Below are 16,679 nucleotides of genomic sequence, written 5' to 3' on the forward strand. Positions count from 1 at the left end.
ATATGATTCCACTGACTTCCAGTGGGCTACATCCTCTTCATTCTCCTAAGCACTTCTAATTCACAGTCAAGACTTCATACTCAGTCCAACTGCACAGCAGAGGGAAAAAAAATCCCAGTAGTGTATAGCTACTAGTGTAGCTACTAGTATAGCTAGTATAGCTACTAGCTAGTGATAGCTAGAGAACAAACCCAAATGATTTGGAATAGAAATGCTGCCTCCTATATACTAGAAATGCTGTCTGCTATATACCTGTTATATATTAGAAAAGAATAAATTTTTCTATCTGCCTATTTTCAGTGAGATCTTCCTTGCAAAATGAAAAATTACGGCAGAGAAATTTACCTAAACGTGAGTGACGGTAAGCAAAACAGTTCAGCTTTTGTTTATGCCTGAAACAGATATTGTCCCCCTACAAGTTTATTTAAAGTATCTACATACAATCCACTGATGCTTATTAACATATTTCGTTTATAACACAGATGTGATTTATGGGGCTTTCTATTCAATTAATGGGAGATAACAGATGGTAAATACTTATTTTTAAATGTTGTGTTTATCACAACAATCTTTGCTACCAAATAGCAGCTTTCAAAGCTAAGAATCTAATTGTCTTAAAAAAATTAAGTTACTGAAGTAGTTGGACAACACTGCAGACTCCCGGAACCATTCACTATTACAATGACAATCAGTGCAGTGGCCTGTGATGATCTGCTAAGATGTTTCACTGCTTCAGTGGAAATGTAAGGACAGAGTTTCAGCAAAGTTTTATCATCAGTTCATAGAACCCTGGGGACATAAAATATCAAATCTGCTTTCCTTTGTCTTTCCAATGGCCTGTAACCTTACAGTACATGGAAATTAAAAGCCAGCTGTAACTATGCAATAGAGAAATATAATTAACTTTTTTAGATCAAATTTTTCCCCTATAATATGGACAAGTGCAAAAAATGCCAAAAACATAAGCATTTTCAATTTCTTTAACTTGTCCATCCATGAAATTTAGCAGCTAGCCTGCTGGCTTATCAATCAGCTCCATTCAGATGCTGAGGCAGCTCAAATACAGGAAGACTGTGAAGCTTGCTTTTTTGTGATGGGGCCTCTCTACAGAAACATGGCAAAACAAAACCAGAAGAAAAGACACATGGGAGATGCAATTGACTAAGAAAGTAGTTTTCCTGGAAGATAGAGAACTCTGACTGAATGTGCCAGTTACTCTCTAGTACAGTAGAAGGCCAGCATAAGAAGCATAAGGTTAAGATGGGGAAAGAAGAAACCAAGGCTTACTCATAACCTGAAACTACATTCTTGTCATATGCTTGAAATTAACGAGACCATTACAGAAAATAATGGGTGATCATAAGGCATGCTGTAACAAATCTTCTCTTTGGATGGAACAATAAATGTGTGTGCGTATATATATATATACGCACACACATATATATGCACAAGTCCTTCAAAGAGGTCTCAGTCAGACAAGTTCAAAACTGATTCTAATCAGTTTTCTCCTAAATCTGTCTTATTCTTTGCCCTTGCAACAATGCCCTCCCTGGCAGGAAAACACCTGTGGTGAAAGAGAAAACTATCAAAAATATTGATTAAAAAAAAAGATTCAGAGGCTGAAGAAAATAGAAAACAATGTCGCAACATTTATCATCTTCAGATTAGCTAATCATTCCCTCAAAATGACCCCTTCACTTATACAAGGTAAGAAATAATCTCAAGAAACTGTGATTTCCAATTAATGCAAGTTTGAGTTAGTAAAATAATTTTGCTACTTCTATTATAGAACCAGCCAAAGTAATTTTCAAATCAAGACTGTGTAGTGTTGACTGTCAATATTTTTAGAAAACAGACTGTCAGTTTAGAATCCATAACCACACTCTTCATGTTTATCAACATGAAGTGGACTTCATTGAAGTTAACAAGTTAACTTTAATCAGCTACAGAGAACACCAGTGACCAAGAGGCTGACAGAAAATTAAAAAAAAAAAACATCTTAAAAGCAAATTAAAGTCCACATCCTTCATTGATAATGGTTAATCTGAAGAAAAATTGTGTGCCTCTGGCTGTCTTCTAGTTCAGAGATTAAGTTTTCTGGAGACTCGTGGCATCAGTTGTCAGAAAAAATTTACTAGACTCACTCCTAGGTGAAAATTAACAGCTTATTACATATATATGAGCTCAGACAGAATGATTTAAAGACAGCTTTTGGCCTGAAGGTCTATTAATCTACAGAAAGTGCAGGCCTGCTCTGCACAGGGTGCGAGTGCCCACTGCCGGCAGCGGGAGCTTCATTGGGGTCTCTGGGAGAAGAGGCTGGAGCTGCCCAGTGCCAGGGACAGCAGACCCTAGTCAACTCACCAAGGGGCACACCTGAGGCCCTCAGCCACACTGGTGGCACCTCAGGGGAAGTGTATTTAAGAAAGAAAAAACACCAGAGAGGAGGAGGGAACCAACAGGAGAAACAGCAGAGGGAACACCAAAGTCAGAGAAGGAGGAGCAACCTCGTGGTAAGGTGGATTTTCCCCATGGAGGAAAGGTGAGAGAGGAAAGAAGCGGGAGAAAGAAACTACTAGGCTAACCATGAAGTCACCACCTTCCCACCCTCTCGTGTCACTTGCTGCCCTCTGAGCGTGACCGGCATCATAATGCAGGGTAGGGACAGGAATGAGGGAGTCAAGCTGAGTCTGTGAAAGGTGGGAAGAAAGCCATGGTTTTAATGTTTGTGAGCCTTTTTCCCCACTACAAACCAACTTAGTATTTAATTATTTATTTTAAATGGCAATAAATAGTTTGTTTTCCCCAAGCTAAACCTGTTTGGTCCACAGCAGTAGTTTGTACAGGATCTGCATCTGTGACCCATCTGATCCTCATCCTGACTCATGAGCTTTTTCTCTCATGCTCTTCCCATCTCCTGCCTCCTTTCCACTGCAGTGGAAGACATAAGTGGATGGGTGAGAGTTTGGCTGGTAGTCAAGACTAACCCATCACATGCTCAGAAAAGAAAGTCCATGGAAGTACTGAGTGTGAAGAAAAAAGAAGAAAAGAAATTCAGTGCACATGTGTGAGGTTCCTCAGTCTGAACATATGACTGGTTGTTAAATACGATGGCTTGACCAGAGACATGCACACATCACCTGCAGACCATGGATGTCATTGCAACACAGTTTACCATGGTCATCAAATTCCCTGTTATACTGCTCTCACTGCCATTGGTATAACACAAAATAATAATAATTTTCATCATAATAGACTGGATAGCAAGAATTTATGATGCATCTTATAATCTGAAGTTTGCATTTGCAGTTTGCATCCTGTTAATCAACACTGACTAGATCATTGATATCATACCCTGTAAGAAAATGAACATTTTGCATTGGCAAGGTTTTATGTGCTAGCATCATTTGCACTGAGAGGTTCTATGATTTTGGGAAGAGAATCTGCAATTTCAAACTTCTGCATGAAAGAATGAACAGATATACAGAGAGCATCCTTACTTTTCAACTGCAAGGTTGCTTGTGATCTAGACCAACTAAAACATTAGAGATGCCATAAAGCAAATGGGTTTGAGAGGAAGGAGAAACAGAACATCTTCAGGAGTCAGGAGCTCAAAACAGGAGTCAAGCAAGGGCACCAGCAGCACTAATCAAGGAGATAAATGGTTCATTGCCTTTAATCACCAGCTATTCAAGACTTTGTGATAAAGTTGAACTAAGGAATATGAAACCACGTTAAAAATTTGTACAGAAATAATGCAAATGTAGGAGATGCAGGAGATTAGCTGTTTCCACTGAACAAACTGAAGAAGTTTGCAATGGAGATGTATAAGATGATGTATGGAAATAAAAAACTAACTCCTGATAAAAGCAGATATACTGTAATTTTGTAAATTATACAGAACAGTAAATTGTTCACACCTTACAGCAACTGACAGTTCTGCAAAAGCAGATTATTACCTTTTCTGAGAATAGCTCTTGTGTGACTAAAAGTAAGACTTCATAATGCTGTAGCTTATATCAGACATATAACTGTAGAACTTACAGAGATAATTTCCTATTTTGTGGTTGTGGGGGAGTGGAGAAAACTTTTTGCAGGTGTCTGATATTTGGAGTAATATCTCAACAAATACTGTGCAAAAACAGTTTCTAACATAGCTGTAGTTCCATTCCTTAGCAAGGATTTACCCAATATTCAAATCCTAAGGATTCTGTAATGACTTCCTTCCTAAAGTGGATTTATCTTACTTCTAATGAGATACACCACTAAACATGCTTATTTCTATTTGTGGAGTAAAACTTTGCAATAGACATATGCATGTTTGAATGGGAATCCTTGAAGTACTATTTGGACTACATTTAAGGTGCATATGTTATTTTGTTAAGAAAAAAGAACAGAACTATCATTAGTGTTTTGAACCAAAAACTGAAAAAAGCAGAAGAGATGTTTCTACTTCTTCCATGAAAATGTTACAAATTTCCATTAAAATCTTACAAAGCAGAGAAGTAACCCTTGAGTCTAAAACAGAAATAAAAGCCATCCGGATGCCATTCAGAAGATTCTGAGGTCTTAGCAAGTAACTGGGATATAAAATATGTACTAGAGACACGCAAGTCTTTTCTCTCTTTTTTTGACCCTCCCCAGCAGAGAGTATTTTCTGACCTGTTTTTGAATGCAAGCTCCTCCTGGGTTCCTCAGGCCCCTCAATGGGTTGGTCAGCAAGGAAAACTCGCGCCTGGTCCACAGCGTTGAGAACGGTTTGCTCTTTTTCCTTCAGTTCACGCCTCAGTGCCTTTTGGGAAGGGAAAGAAGAATTCACTTGTTACTTGACTTTGTGAACAATATCATTTTCTCTGTTTTCATCTCTCCAACCACAGCTGCCTAGTGAGTGAGTAATAGCCAGCGTTAATCAGACTGCAAGATAAAAATGCAAATTTTACAAAATAGAAGGAGCAAGAAATTGAGGCTGGAAGGCTAATTTTTAGGAAGTTGACTTGAAGAAAGAAATACAAGAAAGGTGATGATGGCAAGTTTAAAAAAAGCCTAACAAACAAATTACTACATTAAAATTCCATTAGAAAGTAAATTTAATGGGTTTATTGCTTTCAACAGGATTGCTAATATATAGTCGATTGCTACAACAGACTGTTTACTTTTTTGATAGCTGGAATAACAGCAAATTGCATCTACTCAGACTTCAGGAAATTACAAATGCTAAGGTGAATTGCAAAAATTATTAACATTCCTTAGAAAACGAAACATCTTGTTTCTGCCCACTATTTACTAATATTCTTAGAATTCAGAAAACATGTATCAAATTTTATTGTGATAACACATTCTGAAAAAGCAATTTTTTAAACTAATCAAAAAATATTTTGATCTTAATTATGCAAAAATCCTTTGAAACTTGTATACAGAAAGAAAAAAAAAACAATTTTTATGTAAGATTTTTTCATGGTTGTAGAAATAATTTCAGGATATTATGCTCTTCTATGACGTTATTAAAGGTTTAAGTGTAACCAACCTTTAAAAAAATAAGAAGTTTATAAGTAGTCAGCTGTTAGGTTTCTTAAGAAGCATTTTCATCCAGCATAAAGCATAAATCTGTCCCACCTAGAAGGAAACTACTTTTCTTGTTTTATTTGTATTATTTTCTACACACACAAAAGAAGATACTTTAAACATTATTAAAATGCTATGTTTATTTTTTACAGTATATTTTTTAGTTCTTATCTAAAAGTCAAGGCTTATTTTGCTGTCACAATTTGCTAAGGCCCCATTCCAGATCAAAATGCACTTAGCCAGTGCTGACAAATTTATATAATAAAATTAGTGTTCTACTACAGAAAAGTTTGAAAAATAGATATCATAAAAGCATCACAAATGCTGTCCTATCTTTTCATTACTTAGTCTCTTGATGCCACAATCACAAAAAACACCCTTATCTCAACTTTAGCTTAGCAGGAGGCAAGATGTTAGTTTTCCTCCCTCCTTCCCCACTTCATTCCTCTATCTTCCTCACCTTTCCAAATCCTTCCATTCTATTGCTTCAAGTAAAATAAATAAATACATAACCTCAAGAAAAACTAAGCACTGAAAGTACAGCAACCTCGATTACATTTAGGAACCTGCATTATACTGTCCAGTAAGCATTAACTCTTGTATTTATACAAACACTCCTCAGAACAGTGTTCTCTGTATACTTCTGTATACCAATGATATTCTTTGTAGGATTCAGTACATGCTAGATGTAGTTAGTAATGAAAATTGCCATTTAAAAAACAAACCTTATTTATTTAAAAAAAAAATACAGAAATGAAAGTATTGTAAAAGCAACATTCCTGAAGAGTCTCTTCAGTTCTTCACAGTATGTATCAATATTTTAGTTTCACATTACACACACTAGAATAAGACACTTTGAATCATCCACAGGTTACAAATCATTAAGGCGTTCTCTGTGTAGGAATTTGTTTCAAGAAAGAAAGAAGGCAGTTTGTATGGTTAGAAAAATTCCCCATTTAAAAAAGACTTTTGGTTAGTAGAAACTGTGTGGATGTATCAGTAAAATATATTTTAATTTAAAAACTTGTCAGAAACAGAGGGCTGATTACTACACTTTGAAGTAGGGAATATTTCTAGATTTACTTTTCTCCCCTCCATATAACTTCCAAAATATTTCCAAAGCATACAAGAAAAAGAAGGCTATGTCACATTTTGAGTATGCTAAAAAATTCCAGCAGTTATAAACAATCTAGAGATGGATCTCTTTTACTCTGTCTCTCCTGTTTACCCTCACATAGTGCTTTTCATCAATTTCTCCTGACCCTCAATAGAACTTCAATCAAGTTAGACCTAAGAGACCTTGGATTTAATTCACCAACATCCCTGCCATTGAAGTAGTTCAAATTGAAGTTGACAACAAAAGATTTTAAGAGTTTGGCCCATACAGCTCATCAACTATAAGTCATTCCAATCCTTATCAATATTTTTATAGAGAACTCTCTTAGCATAAAATAAACCATACACTGAAATAATACTACTAAAATCATTTAGCAGTAGAGTACCTTGAGCACAACCCAGATTTCTTAGGTTTTTTTCTTAGGTTTTGGTTTTTTCTTGTACCACAGGTGCAAAAGTAATGCACTCAGACTTGCATAACCTTTTCTTAGCAATACTCAATATATTTCTCTGTCTCTCTCTGCCAGTAAACAAGAAGAGGAATCAGACTACACAATGCAAGGATGACCAAGCATACCAATAATACTATCTCTTGTCCCAGCAAACCTCTCTGCAACAGAACAAAAAAAGCAACCCACTTATAAATCTGATCTTGAGCTGAAATTTCATCTGTCTTGAAAAGACAAAATAAAGATTTCAATGAAAAAATCATATCTAGAGGAACGCTACAGAGTGAAAGTAAGTCATAAAAAGCCCAGCAAGGAACATAAAACTCACAATACTGAATTTGCTGATTTTAAATGTTTTTATATAATAAGAAGTACAATCACATATTTTAGTGGTTTATTTAGCTTTTCAAGAGATGGCTACTCAGAATGGATGTGCCTCCTTCAGTAGACAAGGATATTACTTCTTTCTCCTTTTGTCAAAAGAACTACAACAGCTAAAGCATTTGTAAGCTTTGAGTAGAGCACAGGTTTTAGTAGAGGGTGAATTCTGCTCCTGTTGCTGACTATGCGTTTCAGGGAGAAAATTAGGAGAAAATTGATACTACAGTTCTGATATAGATTCAGTAGGTGAAGGTATGGAAAAAAAACCTTGAGAAGCATCTCAAAACTTGTCAGTGAAAATTGGATGCAAGTATTTTTTGAGTCCTGTTGAGCATGCAGATGTGAACACAAAATGAAAAAGTGAACACTGAGCACAGAGATAATGCCTTTATTTTGCCCCCATTATGCTTTTTTTATGTTTACAAAAGCAAAATAATATTTTAAGGTTATATTGGTCACACAAAAAGGGGCTGTACACAACTTGGTCAGTAATTCATACCACAATATTTCATACAACAATTATAAATTGCAAAATTACTGTATACTTTAGGTAATGGTTAAAAATGAAAGCTTCACTTCCCTCAGTAATCTGACAGGTGACAGGCCATTAAATCCAATGTCTAAGGTTTATACAGTTCTGTTGCATTTGCAAATCCACTGTTACTTCCTACATAAACCAGGACATGCAAGAGTCCTGGAAAAACCAACACTAATTTTAGACATTCTTGATTCTTATAACAGAGAGGAAAAAAGCCCTGAAAACCTAAAATCTGGTGCGCTGATGCAGTGTCAACACAAACTGTTTTCATAGCTGACCCTAAACAATACTAGCCAAAAATACCTTAAAAAAACCTGCTTTGAAAAAAGTCTTCCACTAGTAGATGAACATGTGCTTACAAAACTACACTTTTGAAATATCTTATGCAGCATTAAACAAAGCAATGACTACAATCAGCACTGCAGCATTCATTTTGTAGGTACGAGGCCTCAAGTTAGCCAACTACGGTGGAGTAACCCAGGACCCAACTAACACAATCCTCCTCTCAGGAAAGAGAAGGGCCTCCATGATTTTCAACCATGAGCCAGTGATTTACTCTCCACGTCGATTTGTTCCTCTTTCAGTGACTGCAAAACATATGTTACTCCCTTTATAACTCTGGAAATGCAGACAGATAGACCATTTCCTCTGTCACACCAAGATAATCAAACCTACTTGCCCTCTCTTCATTAAAGATACATCTGATTTCTAAAACAAAACCCAACTCTTCTTGTAAGACAAGATTTTTAAAGAAAGTTGCCTAAACCAGGGCATTACAAAACTTCTGTTGGGAATGCTTTGCAGCTGGGTCTTTCCCTCTCTTGGAAAATTTAAAATCTATAAAACTTTTGCTATTTTGATTTTTACACTGTTTAGCGTATCCTGAAAGCACCTATTTCCTTCAGCTGCACCTTAAAATTGCTTTTGAGCATAGTAAGTGGACTTCCAAAATTACTCACTGTTAATTTGCAGTCTCTTTTTCTCTTTTGAATTGTACAGACTTGTACAGAATAATTCAAGGAGCAGATCTGCTTAATAGTTCCAACAGATGAAGGCAAAGCTAATTTCAAAGAAAACACATGGGATGTTTCTTAAAAACAGAACATATTTAAATCAGGTCTCATTATGCACTCTTTCAAGGAAGTAAAGATGCATGTTGTTGTAACTCATATCAGTTCAGCACACTGTAGCCTTATGTGCCAATCAGCAGCTCCTGTAGCATTTAATTACTTATTCATCTTCATTCTGCACCCAGTGCTTGAAAACTCCTGTTACTTTTATACACTAAATTGAAAAGGGAAAAAATAATCTGTGGCATTTAACAGGATGGGGAGAATAAGCAGGATGATTGAGCAAACTCAGAGCGAGATGAGGAATTGTTTATAAAGATCATACAGAGATAAAGGTTGTGACTGAGTCTCTGCCAGCTGTCTCCATCACTAGAATGAACTAGACAGAAAATAAGCATAGCACGTTTAAAAGCTGTTCTTTCCTGTCAGATACTATTTAATGGAACATGTACACACAAAATTTCAAAAGTGTTTTGGTCTCTGTACACATCTCTCTGTAAAAGTCAATTTTATGTGTCTACCCCATCTGATAAGGAAAACAGTCAAATAAAGAGCAATATTTGAGACTGTGCAGCCCACCATGCATTTGCCTTTTACTACTTCATACAAAATCTATGTGGCAAGAGAAATAATGAAGGAAAAAAATGGTGCCTAATCCACAACCATTAATACCTAGAGATACAAAGACACATGTAGCACATGAGACATTAAAGATCAGTATCCTACATGTTCCGATAAATGAGTGACAGTGACCAACACCAGAACAGGGGAAGAAAAGGAAATATGAGAGTGGGGTGAAAAAAAGGAAAAAAAAAAAAAAAAGAAGGAAGGTGTTTGCCTTCACAATAAATACATATTGAGTATTTTAGATTTATTTTTTAATAGAGGAATGTAGATATCTCAAAAAGGACTGATGAGAAGTGCCAAAGGCTGCATTTTTCTAAATTGTCTCTCAGTATACCATTTGCCACTTTCTCTCTCTTTTGCTGTAGTGTCAATAAAGAGTGTGCAAATAGGGTGTCAGCTACCAGGGTTCAATGTGAGTGTAGACCTGGAAGTCACATCGACAGCAAATTCCTCCTTTTTGCCTGCATGCACAAGGAAACGAAACTGACAGGAATTTAAAAGCATAGAAGTGGGCAAAAGAGAATTAGACTATGCATGCTGGTGATCTCTCACCAGAGCCAAATAAATGTTAGCTTACTTAAGACTTTCCCTTTGATTTATCAAAATAAACGCTTCAGGCCAGAAATATGGGTACTTTTTCACTGAGACTGTCTTGTCTCTTGATAATTTCCCTTCTCTCTCTGGAGAAGTGCATGTGATCATGACTACCCACTGAAAACACCACCTACCTCTGAATATGCACTAATAAACACCCATGACATAAAATAATAAATCTAAACATCTCCCAAACATAAATCTAAAACATCTCTCAAACAAAGTACCTTGCAATAGTGCAGCCAAAGAGACAGAGGAAAGAAAGTGTGCTGTGTCACTACCGCTCAGGTTCAGAGACAAGAAACACAAAGCTGTTGCTAACATTGTAAAAACTGATACCCAGTAAACTGATAACCTCAAACTGCATCTGTACATTCCGGTGAGACAGTTCAATACAAGGAAGGATAACTGACTTTTTTCTGAACTTGTTACAGTTCAAAACCAGTAAGGCTATTGCCTCCATTTTCATCCAACAGCATTTTAAAATCACAAAAAGATGTTTTGAAACCTGTTTGGAAAAGCCACACTTAAAATAACCTCATGAGGACTTTGAAAGGCCTCCTTTGTGCACTAGAAAAGAATCCAGTACTACAGCACAAAGGCAGAAGTAAGCTTCATTGTCACACAGATTGCATCAAAAAAGACATTAAAAAGCTATTCTTAAATTAAAGATCAGAGAGCTATGCTTTTTCTTAAAATTTAATTTTCTTTTTCACAGTTAGTTTTCCAAGAAAGAACTTTTTTCTGAAGCAAGAACTGCAAGTCCTACATTCCCTAGAGATGCTACAGGATCTAAATCCAACTAGATAGGAAGATCCCTGCTTAATTGAGCAAAGGTTGCAAAATAGGAGGCATAATGATGTTCATTAATGTCTTCCAGCACCAATAATCTTATGTAACTTGATTTCTTATTTCCTAGTCCACAGAAATGAGACTTTATTTGTGTTTCTAGGTCAATGATAACCAAGACTTGGTTTCCCAGAGAAGTCTGGAAGCTCAACAGAGCATAGTATTTAGGGACTGGAAAACATGGAATGCCTAAAGACTTTTCTATTTTTCCTTAAAATTCAGTTATTTTTGTTGGGGGTGGGGGTATAGTTTAAATATGATTAAGAACTACATTGGGAGAAAAAACCCACACCATGCATCCTTGAGGAAATGCCAAAGACATTATCATCAAAAAGCTTTTTTAAAAATATATAATTTTTTCCTAACAAAAGTGAAAAGACAGGCTTCAGTGTGCTAATGTGAATTCTCTACTGAATCCACTATTGAAATCCCCAGAAATATAACTACTCTGCCAGTGGAACCCTTCTGAGATAGGTTTGCTGCTCAGTGCATACCCACTGAACTTGCTTTGTTGGCTCTTTTTCTCTTCTTCAATAAGCAATTTTTTATATTCAATCCTTGCTTTGTATTTCACTGTACCACGAATACTACAAAAGTATCATCTAAACAGCAGAACAAAATCTGATAGAATATGCCTATGTTGCTCATCCAGCAAGTTTCTAATATAAGTGAGCATATTTTGATTTAAATCCTTTGTAATATGACAGCTAAAAAAGGGTATGAGACTCATTAAATTTGATGGCTTGCATAAACTACACAAAAGCAGGCTTGGTTTACAATGCTATCCATAGTAAAAAATGTTTTTAATGAAGCTTTTAGAAAAAAATCCGTTTAACATATCTAATCAGAATTTAATAAAAGAATCCATACAGATTGTACCCCAGAGGCAGAAAAATGCCTGAATCATCGGAGACTAAAAGAGGAAGAGAGAGTGAAGTTGTTGCAACTTTCTACTCTTCATATGGTGGAGAAAAAGTATTTACTTTTACACAACAGCAGTCATCACCCTGCTAGCAGTGGAACCAACTTCCAAATAGCAAACTCCAGTAAAAACACATTCAGGTTTACACCGAAAGGACTACAGTGTGCTTTTGATGAAGGAAAACTAATCCCACCAAACCCTACTATGGAAACATGACAGCTATCAGATGTCCACAATCTTGGAAGATGACCTCTTTTTATTCCTATATTTATTTATTTTATAGCAAACCAATGGTGTCATCAGAGGCATTTTCATACATCTCTGATCGACAGAAGGCAGGGAGAGAACTAACCCTCTCTACTTGCTCCATTTTTCTTTTGCCTGTGTCCCCAGACGCTGCTCCTGTCAGAAACAGAACAACTACTTTTATGTAACTTAGGGACAATCCAGAACCTTTAATCTAAAGTATACAAGAACTGGTGTCCAGACACAGGGGACTGACTGCAAAAAAATCAGCAAAGATAAAATAATATTTTAAACTGTCTGCCAAAAAACCCTTGAAAAACCCCACAGGAAAAGATCACTGTACAATGCCAAGTAAAGCATTGCACTGAGTATATTTCAAAGACATTTAAAACCATTATATCCTCTAAAAAGTAACCTTAAAGACAAGACAATATACCATCAAAAAAAGGATCCATTTCAGATGAAACTGTTTTGTAAAGCTGTCTGCAGAACAGAAGTTACATTTCTTCCACACTCTTCAAAGTTTTACCTCCTTTGAAGAAGCAAAGGAAATTTGTGTCCTCAATGCTAAGTCTAATTAGCTTCAAACTGTGTAACTGTGCACTGCACAGTGTATAACTGGGTAGTTTTGGATAACAGTTAATACTCAGTTGCATAAAACCCAACAAATGAGTTTGTGGTCGAAACACTGTCAGCATCAAACTCCATCTTTCCTTTATGGGTTTCAACTGGTATAACTTCTGCTCTTTATGTTAGAAAATACTCACAGAAAAAGGGGGAGGGATAAAGAACACACACAAAAAAAAGCATTATTCTGTTTATGCATCCAGAACATGTACCGCCTCCAGCCTGACACAAGACACACAAAACATCTGCTGCACATTAAATGGTTTATTACTTAATTGAGCAGGAGCCCTTGAAATATCCTGTTAGCACTGCATATTTTCCTGTACTCTTAGCAGTAAGCATCTATCTCTTCAACATAAGAGAGACACATTCTTCTTTCTTTGTTTGCTTTCTTGCAACAAACTGGCTTGGGTTTGCTCAGGCTGTGTGATTGCTGAGCACTGATGAAATACCATCAGTTTCTTGCTTCAAACTGAACTGATGCCACCATTAACAAGTTGGATGCTGCATTGTTGTTGAGAGTAGTTAAACTCAGGCCACCTTTTGCTTATTTTGTATTATTAAGATTCCTCTTCATTTCTTCAAAAAAACACCAATGGGACAAGTCAAATATGTTTGGCATTATAAGCTACCTCTCAGTTAAATGGTACCTACTGTATTAATGCAGAGGTCTTGAGAAAGACTTTTAGTAATTACAGTTCAAACTCAATGTACTTAAGAGAAACTTTGTGATATGCAGCACTATGAATATTCATTCAGTATATAAAGATAGGATGCACTTTGTGAGCAAGCCCACATCTCCTGAGAGGTTTCCTCTACATCAGTATCCCCGACAATGAATCATGATCACCAAGAAAAATATGTATTATACAGCATCACCTATAAATTATAAATAATCAGATCATTGCAAAAAGTCTCAAGGGAGCCTCTCTTGTATGAAAACTGTGTAAGGGGAGGAGTATTTCCTTTAGGGAAGAGGAAGCACAGGCAACAGTGCCCAGCTGAATATTGAAGCAGAAAAAAATGCTAGGGACCAGCTGCAATTTGAGGCTGACTCTTGTGTTCCTGTTCTGCATGCATACAACATGGGAGAGGACTGCTACTGGAAATCCTTTCAGAAGCAGAAACCCTGTCAATGTTAATTACTCCTCTTTCATAGAAACAGTCACTTTGGTTTCTCTTTGGAAGGAAATGGTCCAGACAGACACCGAATAATCACCAAACAGTCCAACTGTCTTCCTCACCACAGTCTACTTCAATCTCCCTCATAGCTTTTTGCTCTCAACTCCTCCACTATGGCTTCCCACTTTCAAAACTAAAACGACAGCAACTTTGTAAAGCTGTTACCACACAGTTTGTTACTGTGACATGCCAGAATATGCTGGATCTCTGCTTTGGGTCACTTCTCCATAATTTCCTGTCTCTGGATTGTGTGCTAATATATCCAACATCAGCTCAGTACAGAAAGATTACTGTAAAACCATTACTGAAAAAAATAACTAGTGTTTGAAAGAGGAAATACTCTACTTCAGACAATTTTCCAGGCATTTATGAGAGAGTCAAGAGGAAGTAATACCCTAAGGGCAACATGACTTTCCCTTCTGCTTAAGTCACCTCCTTCAGCTCATTCTAGCTGCCATCAGAAATTAGAGGAACATGAAAACACAGAACCTGGCACCTATGCCATATTTGTAAAAGCCAATGGCATTTAAGAAAAAAAAAGGGTAAAAAAGGCAAGCCAAGTATAATATTTTAATATATTCCATGGCACAGCAGCAAGGCAGCAGCTATCACAACATAGCAGTGGTGGGGTGGGATTTTTTTTTTTGGTGGGAGGTGTAAGTTTGTTGTTTCAAGTAGCAGAGAATTTTCCCTCATCATGAGCCACACAGAACATAAATTAATAAATAAAAACATAAATAGATTTCTGCTGGGAGTTCAAGCTCCTTGTCAAACAGGGGGCACCCAAACTTGTCCCAACATGCCATAGTGTGTGTTGCTTTATTAGTTCTATTTATGCCTCTGCAAACTGAACTTGCCCAACACAACAGCCTTGATCAGTCTTTGCATAGATGATCTAACAACATCTCAAAAGCAACAGGAAATCCAGATGGACCTGAAAATTCAACTAAAAGGATAAGCAAAAAAAGAAAAAAAAAAAAAAACAAAACAAAAGGCTGCTTTCAGACAATTTCACCAATAAGAAATTAGAATTAAAATACTGCTGTGCATTCACTGTATGTATATTAACACAAAACACTTAGCAAACCCACTTTGACCCACTTGAAAATTGTCAGTGTTTTCAAACAGAGTTCCATCCTCCAGTTACAGGGTTGTGCCCTCCTCCTTTCCAACTGAGTTTGCTATTTGATTTTAACATTATGCCTTGGGGTTTCACTCAGTAGAAAAATATTGAAATTAAAATAATCCAGGTAAAGTTCTGCAAAATATCCATGGACAGTAAGGACAAAACTTCGCCTTATTTTTACCCATGGTAAGTTCTTTTCATATCTGTTCACATAAACCATATTCCTTGATTAAAAATTATTCTCTAAGAATGACTGTTAACCTGGAAAAAAAGAAAAAAGGCCCTACTGAAACTTATTGCAAAAGTTGTCATAAGCTATTTTTTTTGGATGACTACAAAGCGGCTTTCTGCTGATGAGGAAAAAGTAATTTAATATAACTGACAGTGATTAGGAGTCAATTAGGGAAAGATACCAGGACTTAAAAGAATACTTCTGTGAAGCAGGACTATTTAACTCAGCTCCACGAATACTTTCCAATATAGGGTGGACACATCAGAGAGATCAGAAGACAGACTTATTACTCATATTCTCTCACTTCATTTCCTTTCTCTGCTTTGTTTCTCCGTATGACAAGCTTTTTTATTTGTAGCTCTCCAGGCAAAGAATTGTAATATTTTATATATAGTAGAACCAGCATGTATTAAACAGGATTTCTTTTTCTTTAGAAACAGAATTTGAAACCACAAACAATTTCTCATTAAATACAAAACAAAACAGCCATATTATCCAATTGTTATTTTTAGTCCTCAATACTTAGAAACAAGCTCTGTGCCATGGCAAAGTTACCTAGTAAAGATACGGAGAAAAGTAAAAGCAATAAGTAAAATACTGAAGGTATAAACAATAACACAGAGAACACAGGGAATGTCTCAAAACAAAAAACTAGAATTGGTTTTAGTGAATGAACGCCAAAGAATACTTCAACACATCTGCAACAATTTCCCAGAAATTTAAATTCTCAATTTAAAGTCATTTAAATAAAGGTAATGCAAATGCAGCAAGACATCTATATACTGCTCTCTTTCCCCAGAAACCTCAGTGAAAAGAGTACACCATATAGATTTTTTAGAAAGTAAAGGAATTTCACTTATTTCTTGTATTTAGTTGATTTATATTGTATTTAGCAATAGGGTGCATTAGCTTTAGTGCTTTTAACTCTGAAGTCATTGCTTTCTTAGAAATCTCTTCACATTTTTCTGCAAGTATAAACAAAATGCAGTAAGTATGCTTACTTGCAGTATGTTAAGATTTTTTAGGCCACACATATCATCTTGGTACCCAAGCTGTTTTTCCAGAACAGCATTAATAATGTGATTCACATCTGACCTGTGTCTGTTTAGTTTTCTCTCTAGCAATAAAAGTACCTTTGTTTTTACAACAGCCATGGGA

At 36.2% G+C, this 16,679-nt stretch overlaps 1 protein-coding gene across 2 annotated transcripts in view; it reads right to left on the bottom strand.

Annotated features, from left to right (window-relative positions):
- UTRN (utrophin) overlaps nucleotides 1–16,679 on the bottom strand; it is a 309,333-nt gene that overhangs the window by 84,347 nt on the left and 208,307 nt on the right. For both annotated transcript variants that reach the window (XM_054279111.1, XM_054279109.1), the window contains one exon: nucleotides 4,663–4,792. In XM_054279111.1, coding sequence (XP_054135086.1) covers nucleotides 4,663–4,792 — 130 coding nt within the window. The remainder of the gene's footprint in view (nucleotides 1–4,662; nucleotides 4,793–16,679) is intronic.

This window comes from Melozone crissalis, unplaced genomic scaffold (genome assembly GCF_028551555.1).
Source record: "Melozone crissalis strain CALT ecotype California unplaced genomic scaffold, PUWL_Pcris_2 ptg000027l_1, whole genome shotgun sequence".
In the NCBI taxonomy this organism is placed as follows: Eukaryota; Metazoa; Chordata; class Aves; order Passeriformes; family Passerellidae; genus Melozone; species Melozone crissalis.